Source organism: Bos indicus x Bos taurus, chromosome X (assembly GCF_003369695.1).
Source record: "Bos indicus x Bos taurus breed Angus x Brahman F1 hybrid chromosome X, Bos_hybrid_MaternalHap_v2.0, whole genome shotgun sequence".
In the NCBI taxonomy this organism is placed as follows: Eukaryota; Metazoa; Chordata; class Mammalia; order Artiodactyla; family Bovidae; genus Bos; species Bos indicus x Bos taurus.
In genome coordinates this window covers 42,879,201-42,905,712 of record NC_040105.1, presented here as the reverse complement: position 1 = coordinate 42,905,712, position 26,512 = coordinate 42,879,201, and the positions used below count along the sequence as shown (strand labels likewise).

The window sequence follows — 26,512 nt, the reverse complement described above, 5'->3', positions numbered from 1 at the left end:
GTTACTGAGTCCAAGCTCACTTTGCTTGCTGCATGACAGGCCAATGAATCCGAGAGAGGAGGTGTTGAGGCAAAAAGAGACTTTAATTGGGGAGCCAGCAGACCGAGAAGATGGCAGGCTAGTGCCTCAAAATCACCATCTTATTGGGGTCCAGATGCCAGGTTCTTTTATAGATCAGAGAGAAAGAAGCAATAAGTAACTAAAGTAAAAGGGCAGAATAGAGAGGGAGAGGCAGTGGGGAAGTAAAGTGAAAGGGTTTTCAGTCTTGCAAAACATCTCAAAGGGAGTGGCCAGCCTTTGGAAGGGGTGTGTTAATCTCTTCTATTCACAGGTGAGCACGGACAAGCTATCTCTCCAGGAGCTGAACAAAGGCCTTTTAGTTTACAGTCATGCAGAGGGTCAGGGTTCTCCAGGCAAGCCATTAAGTATGATTATAATAACAAGAGTAACGAAAAGCAAGTCAAAGAAACAGTTTCCAATGTGGAGTCAGAATTGGCTTTCTCCCTGCAACACTGCTGCATCATGAGAGGTGGCATGAGGTGGAGAACCAGCTTGATTTTAAGCACGGCTAAACTTGAACCCCTCTCATTAGCTGGATGATCCCGGGGAAGTTGTTTATCCTAAGATTCACTCTCCTCTGTAAAATGGGTCAATACACAAATGTTCATGGACATTTCACATTTTTGCGTAGGTGTTTGGGGACCATTTTCTTGGGCGTTTACCTAGAAGTGAGTCATAAACTGTGTGCATAAGCATCTTTAGTAGATACTGCCAAAAGGTTTTCCAAAGTGGTTATACTATGTCACACCATCTTAATTTCACCAACACTCAGTGTTGTCATCAAGCTTTCTCAACCTCAAATTCGTGACTCTTAAGAAAGGGCTCAAGTTAAGTTTCAGTTATACTCTCTGATTTTACATACAGAATTGTTTGTATATGTGTGCTTTGCTGGAGAGATTACATGGTTTTCTACAGAGCTTCAGGGGGGCCCTTGTCCCAGAGAAGAGCAGGGACCACGGCTTCAAGTTGTTGGCTTTCTTATAATCCTTAACACTATAATGGTACACGTAGTGTTTATTCGAGCCAAGATTCCTCTTGGGAAAACTAAAACTGCTGGGTAGCTGTCTCTATTTTTGAAAAGCACATTATGGAAGGCCAAAGCACTCTGGCATTTTGCTAGTGCTGGTGGATGTCGGGAGATGTTGGCAATGTTCAAAATTTCATGCCCTAAAAAAAGAGATGATATTTATTGGGGTATTTTAGGTGTCTGTAATAATTTGATCAAATAAACACATACGTGTCTACTAATTGAAAGAGTGAAAAAATTGGCTCAGGAAGATAGATTTTAGCTGTGGGCGTTATTCTGCTTTGGAAACAACCTGTTGACATCAGTGGTGTGTCCTGATGGTTTGCAATGTGATACAGCTGGAAATGGCTAATACAAGTAGCAGAGGATTAGAGGCACAAAATCCTGCATCCTTCTCAATACACTCTTATTCTTTGAGGTAAATGTATGGGCTTATTTTGGGAACTCTTTCCTGTGGAGGTCTCCATCTCCATCAGCAGGTGCATTTAGAAAAGATTAGGAAAGTAAAGAGAACAAAGATACTGATCAAGTTCTGGTGGGGGAAGAATTACAATGTTCAGTTTTCCTAGTTGAAACCCTTTAAGTTTTTTTTTTTTTTCCGAAGATATTAAGTTTCATGGTGTTTACAAAGCATTCAGTCGTTCTTCTGTTTCAGACGGTGAAGAATTCTTCTTCTTATTTTAAAACTATTTGCCTTCATCCGTTTGGGTTGCTATAACAAAATACCACAGACTGGATGGCTTATAAACAGCAGAAATTTATTTCTCCCAGTTCTGGAGGCTGGGAAGTCCAAGATCAAGGTCACTGGCAGATCTGGTGATGCTGTCTGCTCGCTGTGTTCTTGCTTGGCAGAAGCTTCCAGACGTTCTTTTATAAGGGTGCTGATCTCATTCATGAGAATGAAGCCCTCATAACATAATCATCTCCCAAAGACCCCCGCCCTCACATACCATCATGGGGCGGGGTGGGGGGTGGTTAGGCTTCAACATACAAATTTGAGGGGGAAACAAATATTCAGTCTGTAGCACTGTTCATCCAATCAATCATCTATCCATCCAATCATCCAATTATCCAACAGTTGTAAAACACCAGTCAAATATACATCACCTTTAAGCATTATCAATCAGTCAATTCAGTCACTCAGCCGTGTCTGACACTTTGGAACCCTATGGACTGCAGCACACTAGGCTTCCCAGTCCTTTACCATCTCCTGGAGTTTGCTTAAACTTATGTCCATCAAGTCGGTGATGCCATCCAACTATCTCATCCTCTGTCATCCCCTTCTCCTCCTGCCTTCAATCCTTCCCAGCATCAGGGTCTTTGCCAATGAGTCAGTTCTTCACATCAGGTGGCCACAGTACTGCAGTTTCAGCTTCAGCATCAGTCCTTCCAATGAATATTCAGGACTGATTTCCTTTAGGATGGACTGGTTGGATCTCCTTGCAGTCCAAGGGACTCTCAAGAGTCTTCTCCAGCACCACAGTTCAAAAGCATCATGGGAGGAGGTAAATAATTGATTTTTTTCCTGAAGTAGCTGGGGAAAGAAGACAAAGTCACGTGGAACACCTAGAGAATAATGTCGAGCTGACATGGGCAAATATTAATATGAGTTGCTATGGTAAGAATTCAAAATGGGGTGAACTTTATGTTTTGAAGAGTAATGGGGGGTGAGGTGAATTTTTGGAAGGCTTCCTGAAGAAAGTGAGTCTTGAGCTGGGTGTAGAAAGTAGTTTAAGCTTTTCACTGCCAGAACTCAGAAGGCAAAGGAACATCTGAGGGCACATGGAGCCACGATGCAGGGGTCAGGTTGTCCTGCAGAGACCAGAGCACAGAGGCCTCTCCTCGGCAACCACCTCTTTCCAGCCTGGATTATTCCAGTGAGCAGAAGAAAGAGGATGAAACAGGCCTCCTTTCTGTTCTTGTGTATCTGTTTCATCTCAGGATGCTTGCCGGGGCCTCTAACTAAAGCACTGTTTCCTCTCCTGCCCCACCACACTGAGAGTCACATGGTTCCCTCTTCTCTTCTTGTCTTTTCCTTCAAATGGTACCTTCTCAGTGAGGCCTTCCCTGAAGACCTTATTTAAAATTGCAATCCACCCCAAACCACCAACAGTCCCTCTTTGCCTTTCTTACTCTCTCTTTCTTTCTGCTTTTTAATTAGTGTAATTGCTTTACCATGTTGCTATACGATGTTCCTGCTATATGATGTTCCTGCTATACGATGAAGTGAATTAGTTATATGTATACATATATCCCCTCCATCTTGGACCTCCCTCCCACCTGCATCCCCCATCGCACTCCTCTAGGTCACCACGGAGCACCCAGCAGAACTTCCTTCATAGCACTTATCATCTTTGAATATACCACATGATTTTCTTCTTTATGTTTTTAGCCTCTTTTATTTTGTTTCTGTCTATTACAGTGTAAGCTCCCAGGAGAGCAGAGACTTTTATCTGTTGTCACTCAGTACTGTGCCCCCAGAGCCTGGAACAGGTGCTTAGGAGGTGGTCAAGAAATATTTGTTGACCTATGTAATTTTAAAATTTCTGTTTTAAAAAAATTATTTATTTTGATTGGAGGATAATTATTTACAAAAATGTGATGGTTTTTGCCATACATAGACATGAATCGACCATAGGTATACATGCGTCCCCTCCATCATGAATCCCCCTCCCAGCTCCCTCCCCGCCCCATCCCTCTAGGTTGTCACAGAGCACCAGCTTTGGGTGCCCTGCTTCATGCATCAAACTTGCAACTAGTTATCTATTTTACATATGGTAATATATGTTTCAATGCCATTCTCTCAAATCATCCCACCCTCTCCTTCTCCAAGAGTCCAAAAGTCTGTTCGTTATGTCTGTGTCTTGTTTCACAACAAAAAAAAAAAAAAAAAAAAAGAAAGAAAGAAAAAGAAAGATCCGTGAGCTAATGAACTGGCATGGAAGTCATCTTAGGAGGGGGATGGACTGGTCTTTGCCTGGAGAGTCACAGAAAAGATCTGGCAGGTTATTGAACCCATCATTAGCTTCCACCTGGTTTGTAAGAATCTCAAGTGGTTCCTGGATCTAAATATCTTCCAGAGACCTTCTTGAGCAGCAGCTCACAGAGCAGAGATCTAAGTAAGTGCTTGAGCTCTAAATGAACAAACCTGAAGTTAAGTTCTGTTCTACTTGTGTGCAAGCTGTGTGACCTTTGAACATATTACTCAACCTCTGTGTGCTTCAGAACACATCTGTAAAGTGAAACATACAATTAGCAATTTACTCACTGGGTTGTGAGAATTTAAGTAAAACCATTAACCTAGTGTCTGGCAAATGGTATTCAATGATTATAATTAAAGGCTGGAAAGTTTCATGATCAAGAGCATTGACTTTTGAATGTCTGAATTTCAGTCCCATTGCCACTTAGTACTTGTGAGTCCTTGATAATTATTTTACCTCTCTCTGTCTCAGCTTCTCCATCTGAAAGGCGGCTGTGAAGATTAATGAATTAATACATGCAAAGTATACAGAACAAGGCCTGAATGGGGTAAACATTCACTGTAAGCTGTTGCTGTTAATGTTATTATAATTCCTGCAGAGCTTTGCCTAATGTCTCAGCCACTATCACCACCACCTTCCCTATTTCTCCCTACATGGACAATTCTGTTGCAGGAAGAAGGACCCTTCAAGGGCCCAAGAGTGAGCTCCTGTCTAACACTTGGATTGCCCGAGGAGATACATGTGCTGACAAAGTGAGAGACTTTATTGGGAAGGGGTGCCCAGGAGGAGAGCAGGAGGGTAAGGGAACCCAGGAGAACTGCTCTGTCATGTAGATCGCAGTCTCAGGTTTTATGGTGATGATGTCAGCTTTCTGGGTTGTCTCTAACCAGTCACCTTGCTTGGTCTGACTCAAGGTCCTTTCTGGTGGTGTGTATCTCTCAGCCAAGATGGAATCCAGCATGAGGATTTCTGGGAGGTTGCTCATCTCCTCCCTCTTTTGGCACCTCCCCAATTCTCCTGGTTATTTTTTGGAGATAGCATTCTATTCCTTATCAAGACCTCCTGTTGTGAGAAAGTCAGGCTGGCCTGGCCAAGGCGAGTGGCTTCCGTCAACAGTTACCTAACCACTCCAGGCCTTTCCTGTACTAAGTGTCACTGTTGTCTGTGCCTCCCTCCAGCTTCACCCATGTGATGATGCAATCAGAGCACAGTGTTGACACCAGGCTCCAGGCACTTAGAAATGAGAACACATTAACAGAGGAAGAAAGCCATTTGGCTAAGTAGAGCTTCCTGCCCTCCTCCCCCACAAAAGTGAATGTGAAGTTGCTCAGTCATGTCTGACTCTTTGCGACCCCGTGGACTGTAGCCTACCAGGCTTCTTCGTCCATGGGATTCTCCAGGCAAGAATACTGGAGTGGGTTACCATTTCCTTCTCCAGGGGATCTTCCCAACCCAGGGATCGAACCTGGGTCTCCCGCATTGGACGCAGACACTTTAACCTCTGAGCCACCAGGGAAGCCTAAATTTCTTTTCTTCCAAACTGGAAATATAGATCAAAAGTTAAGCTCGGTCCTCCTCCTGTTTTGTCTGTGACTCAGTTGGAATCCTTGCCAAGAGCTGTAAAAATGACTGCATTCTAGAGGGGCCAGGTGACTGGCTCTGGCTCCCAGGAGGAAGGCAAGATTTCCATGAATAGCAGAGGAGACACTGAGAAGGAATCTGTTTTGAATCTGTTGTTTGGTCTTTTAAAAGTCACCCTGTACCCCTTCTCCTGTAGTTGTGTTCCAGCCCTTCTCAGACTTTTTTCATTCTTGAAGATTACTGAGAACTGAAAGTAGCTTGGCCTCACCTGTTCTTACTGCAGAGACTGGGGTCAGCGTGGGAAGTTCAGTTCACTTGCTCAATCATGTCTGACTCTTTGCTACCCCATGGACTGCAGCATGCCAGGCCTCCTGTCCATCACCAACTCCTGGAGCTTGCTCAAACTCATGTCCATTGAGTCGGTGATGCCATCCAACCATCTCATCCTCTGTCTTCCCCTTCTCCTCCTGCCTTCAATCTTTCCCAGCATCAGGATCTTTCCCAATGAGTCAGTTCTTTGCATCAATGTGGGAAATAAGATGGCAAAAGGGCTTCCCAGATGGGACCGAATTCAGGGTGGGTGGTCTTTGCCTCCAAAGAATGAGGGTCAGGAGAAGGGTGAGAACACCTGGAACATTAGGATTGTCGCCGTCATTAGTAATGTGTGTGCCTGCCAAGCCAGCCCATCTCATTACGGGCCAAGAAGGCAGATTTCAGGTGTTTTAAATGGGCTTGCATGGCTCAAAGGCTACAAAATAAGGCCATGAGGTAATCAAGTTGGTTGCCGGTTGTCTGCAAGTTTCCTTTAAAATGTCACACATCAATCTCCATGCTAGGTTTTCTGATTCAAGGAATTTACTCAAAGGAGATTAATTGATAAACATGGATTTATGGGTAAGAAGTGGTTGTATAAATGACAGGGCATGCCTCATGATCCTGGAACTGTCAGCACCAACCATTTAGTGAGTGCATCCTATTTGCTATGCATCATTTGGGTTAATTCTGACAATACCCCTGTGAGATGGCTACCATTATTCCAAATCTAAGGATAGGAGTACACAAATGTTAAGCAACTGGCCTGTAGTCACACAACTATTAAGTTTCAGAGCCTGTTTTGAATCCATTCTTTGGTCTTTTAAAGCCACCCTGCATCCCTTCTCCTGTGCTTCTGTTTCAGCCCTTCTCAGACTTTTACATTCTTGAAAATTACTGAGAACTTCAAGTAGCTTTGGCTCAAGTGACTCCATCTGTTTGTATTTTCCATATTAGGAATCAAAACTGAGAGTTTTTAACAATATCTATTAATTCACCGAAACTTACTGTGTTGCTGCTACTGCTGCTAAGTCGCTTCAGTTGTGTCCGACTCTGTGCCACCCCATAGACAGCAGCCCACCAGGCTCCTCTGTCCCTGGGATTTTCCAGGCAAGAATACTGAAGTGGGTTGCCATTTCCTTCTCCAATGCAAGAAAGTGAAAAGTGAAACTGAAGTCGATCAGTCGTGCCCAACTCTTAGTGACCCCATGGACTGCAGCCTATCAGGCTGCTCCATCCATGGGATTTTCCAGGCAAGAGTATTGGAGTTGGGTGCCATTGCCTTCTCCAAACTTACTGTGTGGGTCACAACAAACTGTGGAAAATTCTGAAAGAGATGGGAATACCAGACCACCTGACCTGCCACTTGAGAAACCTGTATACAGGTCAGGAAGCAACAGTTAGAACTGGACATGGAACAACAGACTGGTTCCAAATAGGAAAAGGAATATGTCAAGGCTGTATATTGTCACCCTGCTTATTTAACTTGTATGCAGAATACATCATGAGAAGCACTGGGCTGGAGGAAGCACAAGCTGGAATCAAGATTGTCGGGAGAAATATCAATAACCTCACATATGCAGATGACACCACCCTTATGGCAGAAAGTGAAGAGGAACTAAAAAGTCTCTTGATGAAAGTGAAAGAGCTGAGTGAAAAAGTTGGCTTAAAGCTCAACATTCAGAAAACGAAGATCATGGCATCTGGTCCCATCACTTCACGGCAAATAGATAGGGAAACAGTGGAAAGTGTCAGACTTTATTTTTGGGGGCTCCAAAATCACTGCAGATGGTGACAGCAGCCATGAAATTAAAAGATGCTTACTCCTTGGAAGAAAAGTTATGACCATACTAGATAGCATATTGAAAAGGAGAGACATTACTTTGCCAAAAAAGATTCGTCCAGTCAAAGCTATGGTTTTTCCAGTAGTCATGTATGGATGTGAGAGTTGGATTGTGAAGAAGGCTGAGCACCGAAGAATTGATGCTTTTGAACTGTGGTGTTGGAGAAGACTCTTGAGAGTCCCTTGGACTGCAAGGAGATCCAACCAGTCCATTCTAAAGGAGATCAGCCCTGGGATTTCTTTGGAGGGAATGATGCTGAAGCTGAAACTCCAGTACTCTGGCCACCTCATGCGAAGACTTGACTCATTGGAAAAGACTCTGATGCTGGGAGGGATTGGGGGCAGGAGGAGAAGGGGACGACAGAGGATGAGATGGCTGGATGGCATCACCGACTTGATGGACGTGAGTTTGAGTGAACTCTGGGAGATGGTGATGGACAGGGAGGCCTGGCGCACTGGGATTTATGGGGTTGCAAAGAGTCGGACACGACTGAGCTACTGAACTGAACTGAACTGAAAGTGAAAGTTGCTCAGTCGTGTCCAACTATTTGTGACCCCATGGACTGCAGCACACCAGGCTTCCCTGTCCATCACTAACTCCCAGAGCTTGATTAAACTCATGTCTATCGAGTTGGTGATGCCATCCAACCATCTCATCCTCTGTCGTCCCCTTTTCCTCATGGCTTCAATGTTTCCCAGCATCAGGGTCTTTTCTAATGTATCAGTTCTTTGCATCAGGTGGCCTAAGTATTGGAGTTTCAGCTTTAGCATCAGTCCTTCCAATGAATATTCAGGGCTGATTTTCTTTAGGATGGACTGGTTGGATCTCCTTGCAGTCCAAGGGACTCTCAAGAGTCTACTCCAATACCACAGTTCAAAAGCATTAATTCTTCCGCACTCAGCTTTCTTTATAGTCCAACTCTCACATTCATACATGACTACTGGAAAGACCATAGCTTTGACTAGACTATATATAGTCCATTTGACTAGACCATATATAGTCCACTAGACTATACAGTCCATGGAATTCTCCACGCCAGAATACTAGAGTGGGTAACCTTTCCCCTCTCCAGGGGATCTTCCCAACCCAGGGATTGAACCCAGGTCTCCCGCATTGCAGGTGGATTCTTTACCAGCTGAGACACCAGGGAAGCCCAGTTCACCTAAAGTAACAATAATACCCCTATGACAAGTTAAAATAGTTGTATGGAAAAAAAGATGTTTTCTAAAGCAAACACATGAGTGAGTGCCACTGATTTTCATTTTTGTGTATCTTTCCCATCTGGCTGAAGAGGAAATAGCTGGATTCTCCTATCTGTGTTTGGCATTCAATCTGTTGTGATATGTTGCTTTGTCCATGAGCTGGGGACTTACTCTGATGTCTTCCCATGATTTCCTCAGATGAGACAGGCCTCCCTGGACAATATTCTAAATAGTAATAGTCACTGGAATGTTTCTACAAAAGCCAAATCTGAGGCACAAAACTCTCGCAGTATCTTTGGTTATGTCAAATAAATTTAGACCTTTCCCTACTTTCCCTACTTATTCCCTGAAGCTTGAAAACTTGAGTTTTTATGGCTCTAATAATAGTTATTTCCTGGGTTCATCATAAGATTTCTGTAATCTTATACAACAATACAGTTGGCTCTCCATGTTTGCAGATTCAACTGACCACAGATCATGTACCATATTTATGATTGTGGTTGGTTGAATTCGTGGATATAGAACTCACAGATACAGAGGGCCAGCTCTGGGACTTGAGAATCCATGGATTTGGGTGTCTGCTGTGCATCTTGGAAACAGTACCCTGAAGACACTGAAGGATGTAATCACTTTTATAAACTTAGCTAAGGTGCTACTTACTTGGATGTAAGACACCAAGGACTGTCAGTAAATGAACACATAAAAAGGGTAAAGTGTTTTATTCTTTTTCATCACAGTACTCTTTGTACATTGTTTGGTTTCCATTTACTCACACAGAGCTCTTTGTGGTGGTCACTTCTCACTTTGGTTTTGGCTTTAGAGTTCTGAACACACCCCCTGTCTACGAGCATTCCTGATTTAGGAGGGCTTTGGCAGCTGATCTCTGACCCCATTGTGTTGCCAGAATGATTGCTGTTGGTGTAGCCCCCACTGTGTTTAGGACCCAGTTGAATGCCTGGCCTTCAGTGGGGGTGACGTCTCAACTGGGCTGCTAAGCTGGCATCTGTCAAGTGCAGTCTTGGAAGCCCCGCACCCACCTCCGTCATACCCTTTCCATATGATGTGTGCTTTACAAAGGTGTTATCCTTGAGAAAGGAGGGAGGGATAGTGGAGAGGTACCCATCTCACAATGGGTCAAAGGTTAACCAGGAAGGAGAAATAGGTCACTGTTGTTGGATGGGGCTCTCTGTGCAGGTCATGATAACTCTGCCCTCACCCAAAAGCTGTTCTTTACCTTTTCCTGGGCCAAACCACATGCATCAGATAGACGTTCCCAGTTTCTGAAGCCATTGCTCTTATGTTCCCAGGAGCTGCCATGGCTGTTAGTGCAGACCTTGGCAGTGACAGAGCAGACACAAATTAACCAAATGTGCTGGGCTCACATGCTTCTTCAAGTCATCTGCTGGTGATTTCTGGCAGAACCAAAGTGTTTGTGAAAACCAGCACACACAAAGTGCTGAACAACCTGTCTGTCTGACTACTAATTTCTTCCCCTCCATTCTTGGTCCTGGAGCATGGAACAACAGACTGGTTCCAAATAGGAAAAGGTATATGTCAAGGCTGTATATTATCACCCTGCTTATTGAACTTATATGCAGAGTACATCATAAGAAACGCTGGGCTGGAGGAAGCACAAGCTGGAATCAAGATTGCCGGGAGAAATATCAATAACCACAGATACACAGGTGACATAACCCTTATGGCAGAAAGTGAAGAGGAACTAAAGAGCCTCTTGATGAAAGTGAAAGAGGAGAGTGAAAAAGTTGGCTTAAAGCTCAACATTCAGAAAACAAAGATCATGGCATCCATTCCCATCACTTCATGGTAAATAGATGGAGAAACAGTGGAAAAAGTGGAAGACTTTGTTTTCTTGAGCTCCAAAATCACTACAGATGGTGACTGCAACCATGAAATAAAAAGACGCTTGCTCCTTGGAAGAAAAGTTATGACCAACTTAGACAGCATGTTAAAAAGCAGAGACATTACTTTGCCATCAAAGGTCCGTCTAGTCAAGGCTACGGTTTTTCCAGTAGTCATGTATGGATGTGAGAATTGGACTATAACGAAAGCTGAGCGCCAAAGAACTGATGCTTTTGAACTGTGGTGTTGGGGAAGGCTCTTGAGAGTCCCTTGGACTGCAAGGAGATCCAACTAGTCCATCCTAAAGGAAATCAGTCCTGAATGTTCATTGGAAGGACTGATGTTGAAGCTGAAACTCCAATACTTTGGCCACTTGATGTGAAGAACTGACTCATTTGAAAAGACACTGATGCTGGGAAAGATTGAAGGCGAGAGAAGGGGACGACAGAGGATGAGATGGTTGGATGGCATCACCGACACAATGGACATGGGTTTGGGTGGACTCCGGGAGTTGGTGATGGACAGGGAGGCCTGGCGTGCTGCAGTCCATGGGGTCGCAAAGAGTGAGACACGACTGAGCGACTGAACTGAATTGAATTGATTCTTGGTCCTAAAGGATTTTGCAGCAAAAATGGGCTGTTCTTCCCATTTAAGGGGTGATTATTCAACCTGCTCGTGGTTTTATCTCTTTCTGATCTCCTTTACCTGTGGGCAGAAGGCCCAAAGAGTCCAGGGAGAGGTCTTTGAGTGCCAGCCTTGGGTGTATTCTGTCTTTGCGAGGTAGCCTGACCTATTTCTTTACTGTGGGAGTTCTATCTCTTAACTTCTTTTATAAGTGCATCTCTGGTGTGTGGTGGGAAGGGGGAAAGTATTGATGGTGGGGACCTGCAGGGGCCAGGGGAGGGAACTTAAAAGCAAAGAAGTTAATAATAGCTAATAATAATAGGAAACCTGCTATAAACCAAATGTTTGTGCCCTCCCTCAAATTCATATATTGAAATCCTAACCTGTAGTGAGATAGTATTAGAAGACGGAGCCTTTGGGAGGTGATTAGGTCATAAAGGCAGAGTCCTCATGAATGAGATCAGTGCCCTTATAAAGAGACCTAGAGAGCTCCCTTGTCTCTTCTATTGTGTGATGATACAGCAAGAAGATGGTCGTCTGTGAACCAGGAAGTTGGTCCTCACCAGACACCACATCTGCCAGTGTCTTGACCTTGAACTTCCCAACCTCCAGAACTTTGAGAAATAAGTTTCTGTTATTCATAAACACCCAGTGTATTGTATTTTGTTGTTGTTGTTAGAGCAGCCCAAAAGGACTAAGACCAAAGATCTTTCTTAGAATTTAGGACATTGTGTGTCAAATAAGTAAGTTCAAGGTCACACACCTGAGATGATAGCCAACATTTATTGTGAACTTACTGTGTGCCAGCAATCTATGCCCACAGGTCCTAGACATGCAAAAATAATAATTACAGCAGTGGTAACTGCTGCAGGAATAACGGCGATGTTTGTTGATAACTGACAATATGCCAGTTGTCAGAGTAACTCATGTGAGTCATCTCACTTCATCTTTCCAGTACATCTATGAGGTAGTGACTGTCATCCCATTTTACACATGGATAAACTGAGGACAGAGAGCTTAAGCAGCTGAACACAGCTAGTGAGTGGCAGAGACATGACTTGATCGTAAGATTGGCTCCAGAGTGTGTGACCTTGTAGCTTAGAGTCCAGTGGGTAACACAGAGTGGTCAAATGACATTGGTGCAGTGGAGTTAGTGGCAGGAGAGCTCTGGGACATGGAGAAGTCCCCCTAACCCGGTTGTTTATGGTAATCTGGACATACTTCCTGGAGGAAGATGATGGGGCCAAGAGTTGTTGAGTTGGAAAGACTGATATATGGGGCCTAATGAGATCAAGCAACTTACTTGTTCCATGTCAATCAGCTTTGGAGAGGCAGTGCAGGGGTGGGACCCACCTGTCCTTTGCAATGAATGCTCCTGTGGATCCAAGTTTAGAAATGTACAGTGGTAATGTACAATATTAGCATTAGGGAAAACTAGTTGAAAGGTATAAGGGCACTTTCTGTACTGTCTCTGCAATTTCTCCATAAGTCTAATATTCTAAAATCAAAAGGTACTTAAAGCATAAAAGTCAACCAAGTGTTGATCAGGCTGTGGAGCAAGTAGAACTCTTGTACATTTCTGGTGAGAATGTAAAGCGGTAGAATCACTTTGGGAAGCTATTAAACTTGAAAAGTTCAATGTACAGCTACCATGCATCTCAGCCATTCCGGTCCTAGGCATTTATTCAAGAGAAAAAAAATACATATGTGTGTGTGACAAGAAACAAGGATGTTCTTAATAGCTTTATTCACAATGAATCAAAACTGGAAATAATCATCAGTGGAGGAATGGATAAACAAACCATGGTGCATCCATACAGTGAAACACTCAGCAATCAAAAGGGACCATTGCAGCATGGATGAGCCTCAAGAACACCATGTCGAGCAAAAGAAGCCAGATAAATGTGGAATCATACATGCTGCATGATTCCATTTGTAGAAAAACAAAAAAATTCTAGAACAGGCAAAACCAATCTATAGTGACAAAAAACTGATCAGTGGTTGTCTGGGGGCAGAAAGGGAATAGGAATTCACTGGGAAGGGGTAGGAGAGAACTTTCTGGGGTGATGGAAATGTTTTATATCTTGATTGTGATAATGGTTACACAGGTACATACAGTGTGTCAAAAACTTCCCAAATGGTGCGTTTAAAATAGTTTCATTGTATGTGAATTATACCTTGTGAAAGTTTTACTCAGTTGTGTCCCACTCTTTGTGACTCCCTGGACTGTATCCTCTGTCCATGGAATTCTCCAGGCAAGAATACTGAAGTGGGTAGCCATTCCCTTTGCCAGGGGATCTTCCCGACCCTGGGATGGAACCTGGGTCTCATGCACTGTAGACAGATTCTTTGTCGGCTGAAATGTGTAGCAGTTAATTTTATGTGTAACTTGGCTAGGCCACAATACCCAGATATTTGATCAAACACTCTTCTAGATGCTTCTGTGCAGGTATTTTTTTAGATGAGATTATCATTTAAATTAGACTTTGAATAAAGCAGATTCCCCTCCATAATGTGAGTGGACCTCATCCAATCAGTTAAAGGCCTTAACAGAAAAACACTGAGGTTCCCCAAGGAAAAGGGAATTCTGCTACCAGATGGTCTTTGGACTTGAACTGCAACTCTTCCCTGAGTTTCCAGCCAGCCGGCCTGCCCTGTAGATTATGGAGTTGCCAAGCCTCTACAATTGCCTGAGCCAACTCCTTAAATTAAGTTAATCTCTCTCTCATCACTCCCATGCACACACACATGCACACACATTCAATTGGCTTTGTTTGTCTGGAGAATCTTGACTAATAGAAGAAAAGTAAGCCTATATGATAACTCTTCCCTGAGAACCTTAGGACCTTGTTGGAGAAAAGATCAATATGACCATAGAGTTTGTAATTAAAATTATTTCTGTGAGCACAAAATCAGTATGAGATGAAACTTTGCTGAATGACTGAGATTATTGTGAGATTTGGGTTGATTGTGGACCTTGACTTACTCCAATTTGGTTGCAAGATGATGCCAGAATACACAGCCTGACTCAGGTTTTCAAATAAACCAAAAGTGATTAACAGTAGTTTTCTTCCAGCATTAACAAGTTAAGTTTCCCAGAGATGACTTACATGCTGCCATATTAGTAATCTTTGCCGAAATATTAATATATGCCTTTTATTTCTGTGTTGAGGTATCCCTGCTCTCTTGGAAGCACCAGGTAGTGTAAACGTGTCACAAAGAGATCCTTGAAGTCATCTGTTATTGTGTGTGTGGCTGTACTCTGCTTGCAGGATCTTAGTTCCCCAACCAGGGATTGAACCTGGGGCCATGACAGTGAAAGTTAGGAGTCCTAACTGGACCACGAGGGAACTCCCTAAGTTGTCTCTTCTTTTTGCTTTGACCTTGATCTTTGGGAACTCCTGTGTTGACCTAGTGTATCTATTCCTGGGAAAAAACTTTCTGGGCCCTCTTTTGTGACTCTCCCTAGAGATATTTCTCCTTAGAGAAGCCTGGCGGGCTACAGTCCGTAGGGTTGCGATTGGTTTTCTGTCCCCTTCTAACTTGTGTAATATTTATAGTTTCCATTTTCTGACCCTCCACCATGCAGGGATATCCTGGCTCTGAGATATTTGTAAGTACCATTGGCAAATGAGATTAGGTAACCTCAATTCTGTACTGGCATTTATATTTTACATGGAAAGAGTTCTAGTTTCAGAAAGAAGCTTCTCTATTGTGTTGGGTGTGGCACCAAATTCATTTAGTAACAGAGAATTCTGCTGGAAATGTTTATGCTTAAAAGTTAAGTTCTGAGGACAGAAGGAACTAAAACATTTGAGTATCTATCACAAACTGATAGGGGGCTTCCCAGGTGGTGCTAGTGGTTAAGAACTCATCTGCTAATGCAGGAGATTTAGGAGATCTGGGTTCGATCCCTGGGTGGGGAAGATCCCCTGGAGGAGGAAATGGAAACCCACTCCAGTATACTTGCCTGGAGAATCCCATGGACAGAGAAGCCTGGCGGGCTACAGTCCATAGGGTTGCAAAGAGTCAGACACGACTGAAACGACTTAGCATGCACATACTGATAACATGATTTTGCTTGCAGCTATTTAACAGCTTAGCATATTTAACTACTCTTCCATCGAAGTAAATGTTTCCTTTGAAAAATATCTTGTATCTCACAGGGCAAATCCTACCCCTTCAGGGGCTCATTCCCGTCTGTGTGGAATCCTATCACCTACCTAGATCATAACAACCTCTGGAGGACGATGGATGACATGGGACGAGAGGTAAAACTTCCACAAGCTTCTTTGATGACATTTGTATTCTTCATGATAAGTTTAGTCCTTGAAAGACGGTGAAACATGTCACCAATGCCTAGCACATTGTGTGGCACAGTGACTCACAGTAAAGATTTGTGAGATGAATGAATGAACTTGTTTCTAACCCTTAAAAGAATGAGATGTCCAACAGGCTCCTATTTGCATACCACCAGTGTTGGGGGAGGGAAGATTTTATATCATTCAGCCTTCCTGTGATAATGTTTCTAATTTACAGAAATAGCAAATAAGATTTCTGGATCTTTGAGTCATCACCATGCCCAAACCTGCATCTCCTAAGTAAACACACACAGAGTAAACACACCTGAAGGTCCAGTTTAAACATGATTTGGTGCAACTGACTGATCTTTGTTAAGGCGTTGACTTTCTGAATTGTTCTCTCTAAATTAGTAACTTAGTAGTTATTTGGAAACTGCCTGATTACAGAATCACCTCCATTTATGGTAGAGGAAAGGTTAGCATAAATTAAATATGGATTGAGTGAATAGGAATAGGAAGGGGATTGTGCAATAAAAACCACTATTGAGGGAATTTCGAATTTTCTTTCTTTAAGTTAGAGCTTTTAATACTATTGAAATGGTTATTTAAAATGGAAAATTACATTTGTTTTTTCCCCTCTGAATCATCACCCGAATGTAGATTCCCAGTGATGCCCCGTGGAAGGCACCCCTTGCAGAACAGTGGGACCTGATGACAATGAAGGAGTTGCTGGACAAGATCTGCTGGACAGAGTAAGACTCGCCATCAGACACAGGCATTGACTGTGACCTGCTTTCAGATGTATTTAGCAATTCCATTCAGCAACTCTGAGATAAAGAGCTGTTTTGTGTTTAAAACCACAGTTGGTCAAGTGGAGGGCTGAAAAATATTGCGATCATGTCCTAAAGGCGTCTATACATCAAACCTACTTCTTGGAAATAGTTTTGCATCACAAAGGTGATGTTGCCCCATAAAGTCCTCAGGACAGTCTAGAATATGCCATCTCTTTTATTTAGAACAGCTTAAAGGGAAACTTCCCTGGTGGTCTGGTAGTTAGGACTCTGTGGTTCCAGTGCAGGGGGCACGGTTTTAATCCCTGGTGGGGGAAACTAAGATCCTACAAGGCATGGCCAAAATAAATAAATAATTAATTAAAAATAAATATGTGTTTTTTTTAAAAAAAAAAAACAGCTTAAAGATCTCATTTATTAAGCTGTTGAAGTAAAGATAGTTTTGTACTCCTTGCTAAAGGTCAGGTATGGAGATAGTGTACCAGGATATACATTTCAAACACCTATGGAATGGGGTGCAACTCTTTAAAGCTTTGAAGGGGAACTTCTAGAGACCTTCTCTGGATCATTCACGAGTATCCAGGAAATATGGATGACTAGACTGACTACTCCCCATTAAGGAGAAACATGTAGCATTGAAAGAAAGTGTGCATGAGTCAAGTATTAAATTGCAGTTGGCAGAGTTGTGGAAGCTGTATAGACAGACAAGATGAAGAGGCCTCACTGATCTTGGACATCAGGGAAAAGGGAAAGGATGTGGTGAATTTGTGGTAAACAAAGTAAGAAAATGGAATTGCAATGAGGGTATTTGCCCATGCTAAACAGCATTAGTTGGGAATATGACTCTGCGGTTGATATCTTCATTCTCTAGGCTTTGGGGAGGGAAGTTGGAGCTCTGGCAGCTAAAAATAAAAAAGATTTGAGGGATATCTGAATCTGAGATATGGAAATAATCGAAAGACATAAAATGTACATACATTTTCATATGTAAATTCAACTTTTAAAAATTTAGCTTAAAGAAGGAGAGAAAAAGAGAGAAAGGGAGATTCAAAGCATTATTATTATTATTATTTTGGCCACTTGGCTTGCAGGATCTTAGTTCCCTGAACAGGAATCAAACCCAGGCCCTTGACAGTGGAAGCACAGAGTCCTCACCACTGGATCACCAGGGAATTTCCTCAAAGCATTATTTTTAAAAGAAAAATCTAAAGGTCCTCAAATTGAAGATTGGTTAAATTAATTATGCTTTGTCTGAAAATTGGAATACCCTAAAATCTTTAAAGTTTTGTTGTAGAAGAATATTTAATGACTTGAAAAAATTGTATTATTAAACAAATAGAAAAGCAGACTATAATCAAGTATGTACAATGTGATCTCATTTCTAAAAAGGAAACAGTATATGCACTGCAAGCAATGGACATCCATCAGAACATTTTTTTTAACATATATTGCAGTGCAAACATTTGTCCGAGTAATTAAAATTCTTCATCAAACACCATATTTCATGGTTGCAGACTATTCCATGAAAAGTGAATATTATAATGTGTTTATCTATTATCATTAGATATTTTAGTTACTTCCAGTTTTTAATCATTGCCATTATTATATAATAGTTTGTGATAAACATGTACTACTCTTATGTCTTCAGCCTTTGAAAGCAACCAATTTTGAAAGAGTAAAACCCTTTTATTGTCATGAAATCATGCCTATTATTAATTACATCATTTTAACACATGTGATTTACCACATTTTTTGAGAATGTAGCTTGTGATACAACGGGTTTTTTTGGTAATAAAATTGCAGTATTAAGTTTTAAATTTTATACATGAGATTTTAAAAATATAATGAGTATTTATTACCTGCATTTATAACTCCCATTATAAAAAGCTTTTAATAAATTCATGAGTTCTTCTCTCTCCAGAGAGCTTTAAAGCTCACTGAAGATAAGACTAATTATATTTCTTTGGTCTCATAGAGATCTGAGTTTTTCTGTCATAGTCTTTGGCCTTGTCCTCCTGTTAGTGAATATTTCAGGTTGTTGGCTGACAAAATACTGCATTCTGAGATGTTAGGACTATATGAACACAAGCTAATTTTTAAATTTTTCCTAAGCAAGATAACTATGACATCATTTCGTAGTTTCAAAGAAAGTAACCCTTGGAACTTCTCTGGTGGTCCAGTGGCTAAGACTCTGCTCTCCCAATGCAGGGGGCCCAGGTTTGATACCTGGTCAGGGAACTAGATCCCACATGCTGCAACTAAGACCCAGTGTAGCCAAATAAATATTTTAAAAATAAATAAAATAAAGGGAAGGGGACAACAGAGAGTGAGATGGTTGGATGGCATCACCGACTCAATGGAGATGAGTTTGGGTAAACTCCGGGAGTTGGTGACGGACAGGGATGCCTGCAGTCAAGTGTGCTGCAGTCCATGGGGTCGCAAAGAGTCAGACATGACGGAGTGACTGAACTGAACTGAACTGAACAAAATCCCCACCATATCCAACCTACTGTGATTCAAACTAAAGTATAGTCATACATTCAAAAATTAATATTGATCATTTTGTCTGTTATTATCATTTTATAATACACTTTAAGAAACACATTGAATTTATGATATAGTCACAACTATGTAAATATACTTTTTAAAATTTATAACTAGAAAAAATGCACCAAAATGAGTCTAAGGATTATCTTTGGGGGAGGCAGAAATGTGGAAGATACTCATTCTCTCTTTTTATTTTTATAAATTTTCCAAATTTTATATAATATATTTATTTTTTCCATGTAGAAAATATAGTAACGTTTACCTTTTAAAAAGTCAACAAGGCAAGGAATACAAAAATATTATTGCACTAGCTTCCTTGACCTTCCATCCCTCAGATATTTTTCTTCTAGTTCTTTTCCCACTAAAGCTCCCAGAGTAAATCAAATAAAGCATTAGATATGGCCTGACCCTCCAGAGAGAATGACTTATAGATTTCCCTTGATTTCAAGCCAGTTATTTCTTTCTCACCAAAGTGGCAACAGTAACAATCACAGCACTATTTTTATGTTTGATATTGGTTATCTAGCCAGGGCAATATTAGATTTTAGTTATTTATGACTCCCTTTGGAGAAGACTCTTGAGAGTCCCTTGGACTGCAAGGAGATCCAACCAGTCCATTGTGAAGGAGATCAGCCCTGGGATTTCTTTGGAAGGAATGATGCTAAAGCTGAAACTCCAGTACTTTGGCCACCTCATGCGAAGAGTTGACTCATTGGAAAAGACTCTGATGCTGGGAGGGATTGGGGGCAGGAGGAGAAGGGGACGACAGAGGGTGAGATGGCTGGGATGGCATCACTGACTCGATGGACGTGAGTCTGGGTGAACTCCGGGAGTTGGTGATGGACAGGGAGGCCTGGAGTGCTGCAATTCATGGGGTCACAAAGAGTTGAACACGACTGAGCGACTGATCTGATCTGATTACCTTATATTGTCCGAATTCACCTATAAATTAAAGAACAAAGGATATAAGACATGAGGAAACAGCAAAGGATATTTTTACTTTGAAGTAATATTTTAAACCATTCTTTGGATATTTGCTTTAGATAGATGACAAAAATTGCCTCTACAAAGAAACCATGAGTCAGCAATTTCCGTCCCTTCCATTATCATGAGGAATCTTGCAAAACTAACTTTAAGTCACTTCAACATATATATTACACTATTTTCAGGCTTAATGATGGGGACTATCACAAAAGTGCTACCAGGTGGTTATGGTTGCAAACATTGTCACAAGTAACTGGTGTGTGTTATTTGATTCTACAAACTTCCAGAGCTAAGGTACACTAGGGTAGAGAGGTGTCCCTTGGTCAGGGGATTCATCCCTTTGAGGTCAGCTGATTAATTATAAAGCATTTTGAGGTATTAAAAGCATGAGGTTTGAATTATGTATGATGTGGTTTACAGTGGTACCATTTAATGAGCTCCCTGAGACTCAGTTTTGGGGCTTGTGAACTGGGGAAAAATAATAACTGTCATTTTTATAACAAATCAGTAAGACAGTGGGTTTAAAAAAACCATGGAGTATGAAAGAGTTCAATAAGTGGAAGACAATATTATTTATTCCATGTATTGTCAGCATTACCAGGTGGCAAATTCTGCCTCAGATATAAAACAACATGCAAACTTTATGTCAAAGTCAAAAGCAGGGTTGGTCCTAATTAAAGATATCCCAGAGTACACATTACTCCTGGTCTGTTAGACGTAACTGAGTTGTTGGAATTGCATGAGATCTTTCACCTTCTGGTGTGGCTACAGGTAGGACATAACCTCTCATCATTTACCTGCCAACCTCAAGCAAAAGTTCATCTATTTTTTGCCTCCTTCATTCTTTGGGCTGCTCTTCCATTAGGTGGTAAAATAACTGAATAGGTAACTGTGACTAATTCTGTACTTGGTACATCACCTAGCATATCCTTTGAGCATTATCAGTTCAGTTCAGTCACTCAGTCGTGTCTGACTCTTTGTGACCCCATGGACTGCAGCACGCCAGTCTTCCCTGTCCATCACCAACTCCCAGAGCTTGCTCAAACTCATGTCCATCGAGTCAGTGACGCCATCCAACCATCTCATCCTCTGTAATCCCCTTCTCCTACTGCCTTCAGTCTTTCCCAGCAGCAGGGTCTTTTAAGTGAGTCAGTTCTTTGCATCAGGTGGCCAAAGTATTGGAGTTTCAGCTTCAACTTCAGTCCTTCCAATGAATATTCAGGACTGATTTCCTTTAGGGTTGACTGGTTTGATCTCCTTGCTTATGTAGACCATTTACAAATAATGTTTAGGGAGTTCCCCCTAGTGGCCGAGTACTTAAGGATTCCAGGCTGTGGCACAGCTTCAATCCCTGGTTGGGAAACTGAGATCCCACAAGTTGTTTTGTTGTTTAGTTGCTCAGTTGTGTCCAACTCTTTGTGACCCCGTGGACTGTAGCCTGCCAGGCTCCTCTGCCCACTAGGCAAGAATGCTGGAGTAGGTTGCCATTTCCTTCCCCACGGGATCTTCCTAACCCAGGGATCAAACCTGGGTCTCCTGTGTCTGCTGCACTGGCAGGTGAATTCTTTACTCCTGAGACATGAGTGAAGCTCTGCAAGTTGTGTGGCATGGCCAAAAAAATAAATAAAATGAAAGTAATGTTGAATTGATATTTCTCATCAACGTGTGTTCATTCAGTCATATAACAAGTAATCTATTCAGTGCTTACTATGTGCCAGACATTATTTTATTAAAGAGGACACTATGATGAGCAAAAAAGTTAAGATTCCCGTCTCACTGATGATATTCTAGTGTGGGAGACAGCAATAAAAAATAATAAACCAATAATTAAGATAAGACAGTGAAAAGAGTTTAAATGATACTGTGGTAAAATGATAGAGAATGCCAGTGTGCTGGGAATATAGAAGCTGGTGCTCACTTTCATGAGCATGTAAGAGTTCATTTGGGGCTTCGCTGGTGGTCCATGGGCCTGGTTGCCCTGTGGCATGTGGGATCCTCCTTGACCAGGGATCGAACCTGTATCCCACATGCCATAGAGCAACTAGGCCCATGTGCCACAGCTACTGAGCCTACACAGCCCTAGAGCCCGTGCTCCACAAGAAGAGAACCGCCACAGTGAGAAAGCTGCACACCGCAACTAGAGAGTAGTCTTCACTCGCTGCAACTAGAGAAGAACCCACACAACGATGGAGATCTAGCACAGCCAAAAGTAACTGCATAATTAACTAACTAAACAAAAATTTTAAAATTTAGTTTAAAATAGATGTATGGCAAAACCAATACAATATTGTAAAGTAATTAGCCTGCAATTAAAATTTTAAAAAAATTTTTAAAAATTAAAAAAAAAACAGTTCATCTTTCTGAGGAGAAATTAGAATAAGGAGAGAAGGTATGGGATAAAATAGAAAACATAGGAATGGGTTAGACCACTTAGGACTTTGAAGGCTGTGGTAAAAGATCTGAATCTTATTCTGGTTTTGAAAGGATGCCACTGAAGAGTTTTAAGCAGGGGGATGATGTGACTTGATTTACACTTTAAAAAGAGCATCACAGAGGCAAAGGCAATAAACAGATTTTGGCTTCAAGAATGGTAAATAGATACTAGGTGAGGACAAATGGAACCTTGTCCAGGAACCAGTCTGGAGGAAATAATTGCAATAACCTTGGCAAGAGAGGTTGCCAAATTGGTAGTGATGAAGATGGAGTGATGTGGTGAGAAACAATAGGATTTCCCAATGGATTGGATGGGAGGGAGAGTGATGGAAAGAGAAATTAAAGTTGATTTCTCTAGTGTTGGCCTTAGCAAGTGGATAAATGGTGATGCCTTTTGCTGAGATGGGGATGACTGGAAGAGTAGCAAGTGTGTGGAGAGCAATCATGTGTGTGTTAGTTGCTCAGTTGTGTCCGACTCTTTGTGACCTCATGGACTGTAGCCCACCAGGCTCCTCTGTCCATGGGATTCTCCAGGCAAGAATACTGGAGTGGGTAGCCATTTCCTTCTCCAGGGGAATCTTCTTGACCGAGGGATTGAACCTGGGTCTCTTGCATTGCAGGCAGATTCTTTACTACCTGAGCCACCAGAGAAGCCTGCTTCTGAGTTAGGTCTTTTGATGAAGGGGAAAATATATCTCTTATTCCCCAAATCTTTGATGTCATGTTTTATAATATTAGATTCTAGTGATTACGAATTTCTACAACTTGCCAAATTGCATTCCACTTAGCCAAGTAAGTTTGCTGTTTGAATAATTTCCAGACAATGAAGAAGATGCTCCCCTGCATTTGCCAATGTTGCTCTTATTTCTTCCTGAGCAGATCTTCAAAGCAGCTTGCTATTCTCTTTGTGAACCTTTGCGTCACTGCAGAGATCCATGAGGTCTCCGCTCTCTGGTTCCTGTGGTATGTGAAGCAGTGTGGGGGCACGACCAGGATCTTCTCAACATCCAATGGAGGGCAGGTACCCATTCATACCCAGACCATTCCAACAGAAAACCACCACTGCCTAATTCAAAGATTGCCATCATCCATCCTTCATTCATGAACAGACAGAGCTGGAAGCACGCTTGTGGCTTTTGGAATTTAAGCATAGCAGCTCAAAGTGACTTTTGAAAGGGGGAGTCCATTGTTAGGTACCAAATGTGACAACCCAGTGGCCAATAGCATTTAAAAATTAGGCTTTTTAATGTACTTTTGCAGTCTTCCATTTGGATATACATCTGATGATTGTTTATAAGTTTGTAAGAGACCAGCTGATGAACTGGGTACTTCTTAGAAAGCTCAACAGAGAAAATCAGAAATATATTTTCAATTAAAAACACATACACCACATGGAATTCATTCATTGCTTATTTCCTGAAGCCCAGCTTTGTATAAGGGGCTGTGCTGGCACTGTAGGAAATGGATTAGAGTTCTTAGATAATCTGCTTGACAGCCATTTTCCTTTTCTTTCCTTACTCTTCCTCCCCTTCCTTCCTCTCATCTCCCTTCTCCTTCTCCCCCTCCGTTCTCTTTCTCCTTCACTTTCTTCTTCTGAGAACTATTTGAAATAGTCTTTTAAAAATTTAGCTGAACTGAACATGTAGGAGGAGGTGGTCAGTTCAACTGTGTGTACAATCATGCAGAACATTTTGAAGCGTTTTCCTGGGCTTGGGACAAGGGGGTGCAGGGAGGTGAAATGACCTCAGTGACCACAGAAACAGCAGGCACCTGACCCAGGGTGAGATAGACAGACTGTAACAGGGAGTAAGCTGGCCTGGGGACAGGTAGGCCAGCAAGGTTCTGAGACTGGGTGACAAGGAAAGGGGAAGCAGGCCTGTGTGGGCTCAAGCAAGTGGTTGGCCCAGCAACCCAATCAAAGGATGCAGGTACGACACAGAGCAGGGGCAGTGGCCAGGCAGGTGGGACTTGGGAGTCAGGCTGAGGATGTCTACCTGAGTTTGGAGCCTACGAGCCCATCAGAACATAGCATGAAATGTGACTGTTAGAAAACCTGTCATTTTGTTGAAAGCGGCTTCCCAGGTGGCACAAGTGGTAAAGAATCTGCCTGCAATGCAGAAGACCCAAGTTGGATCCCTGGGTTGGGAAGATCCCCTGGAGGAGGGAATGGTTTCCCACTCCAGTATTCTTGCCTGGAGAATCGCATGGACAGAGGAGCCTGGCGGGCTACAGGCCATGGGGTCTCAAGGAGTAGGACACGACTGAAGCTACTGAGGACAGAAGCATCCATCATTAGTTAGAAAACAAAGGTGAAAAAAAGCAGCCAGGAGAGCAACATGAAGCTGAATACCTCACACAGTAAAGATGTGTGAGGAAAACTAGCAATTTAGCAATTTGTATCTATTTTTATATTTCCTACTCACTCCTTGGGTCCTTTTTTTTTTCTTTCCAGGAGAGGAAATTTGTGGGTGGATCTGGTCAAGTGAGTGAGCGGATAATGGACCTCCTGGGGGATCGAGTGAAGCTGGAGAGGCCTGTGATCCACATTGACCAGACAGGAGAAAATGTCCTTGTGGAGACCCTAAACCATGAATTGTACGAGGTAACCAAGAGCCTTAAACCAGGTAGAGGAGACCAGAGTACCATAGGTAACCAGAGCACAAATAAAGCCAAGAACATTCCAGACTTCAAAGACAATGCCCTTGCCCAAAGTGAAAAAGCTACCTCTATCTGAAAGAAAGGAAAAGGGAACCATAATATTTGGGGCTAAGTTGGAAGATTTATAAAATATATATTATCAGTCCTCTGTATTGGGCTCCTGCAGAATTAGAAAACCAAACAAAACATTGATTTGATACATATTAAGTGCTTCCTATGTGCCTGGCATTCTTCTAGGAGTTGGAAACATAGCAGTGAACAAAACAGATAAAATTGCCTGCTTTCATGTGACTTACGTTCTAGTGAAGGAGAAAAGCTGTAATCAAATATATAGTTAAAACATAGACAATGCCAGATAGTGATGAGTACTGTGGAAAAAACCAAGCAGGAAAGGGACAGGGGGGTGATGCCAGAGGTGGGGTGGGCCATTGGTCATGCAATTTGAAATAAGGTCATCAAGGAAGGTCTCACTCAGAAGGTGATGTTTGAGGGCAGAACCCAAAGAGATGATAGATTGGGCCAGGTGGCTCTCTGGGGAATAATTTTTCAGATAGACTGAACATCAGTGCAAAGGCTCTGAGGTAGGAGCAAGCCTGGCATAATGAAGTAATAGCAAGGTAGTAAAAATGGTGATATTAAGAGGATTGTGGGGAAGAGTAACAGAAGATGAGATCAGAGATGTGACAGGGGTTCCTCTCATGTATGGCCTTGAAAGTGACTGAGGAACTTGGCTTGGACTCCAAGTGTGATGGGAAGTCATTGGAGGTTTTGAACTATGGAACAATCAGAGCTCATTCTGATTTTAACAGGGCTCTTCTAGTTTCTCTGTTAAGAAGAGACTGAGTAGGGGACAAAGGTAAAATGAGGGAGAAACATTTAAAAAGAGAGAGTAGAAACAACCCACCAACAATGTTTAATCACACCATTTTTTTCCCCCAGGCTAAGTACGTGATTAGCGCTGTTCCTCCTGTTCTGGGCATGAAGATTCACTTCAATCCCCCTCTGCCAATGATGAGAAATCAGCTGATCACTCGTGTGCCTTTGGGTTCAGTCATCAAGAGTATAGTTTATTATAAAGAGCCCTTCTGGAGAAATATGGGTGAGTACTTTTCTTTGGTAGAAGGTCCAAGAAACTTGGTGCAAAGTTACACATTTGTGTATAACTGTTTTTCTTAGCATGCGGGCATAAAACATTCATCCAGGTTCTAAGGTCAGTTCCATTAAGTAAAGTACATTGGCACAAACTCATGGAATTAACTTTCTTTAGAATATGATTAACTCTTTTTATGATTCAATATGGGCTTCCC

At 42.1% G+C, this 26,512-nt stretch overlaps 1 protein-coding gene across 1 annotated transcript in view; it reads left to right on the top strand.

Moving 5' to 3' along the window:
- The window catches only part of MAOB (monoamine oxidase B), a 122,004-nt gene that overhangs the window by 75,033 nt on the left and 20,459 nt on the right, over positions 1-26,512 (top strand). The window contains exons 4-8 of the mRNA XM_027533539.1: positions 15,658-15,762; positions 16,453-16,544; positions 23,427-23,568; positions 25,000-25,149; positions 26,145-26,304. Coding sequence (XP_027389340.1) covers positions 15,658-15,762; positions 16,453-16,544; positions 23,427-23,568; positions 25,000-25,149; positions 26,145-26,304 — 649 coding nt within the window. The remainder of the gene's footprint in view (positions 1-15,657; positions 15,763-16,452; positions 16,545-23,426; positions 23,569-24,999; positions 25,150-26,144; positions 26,305-26,512) is intronic.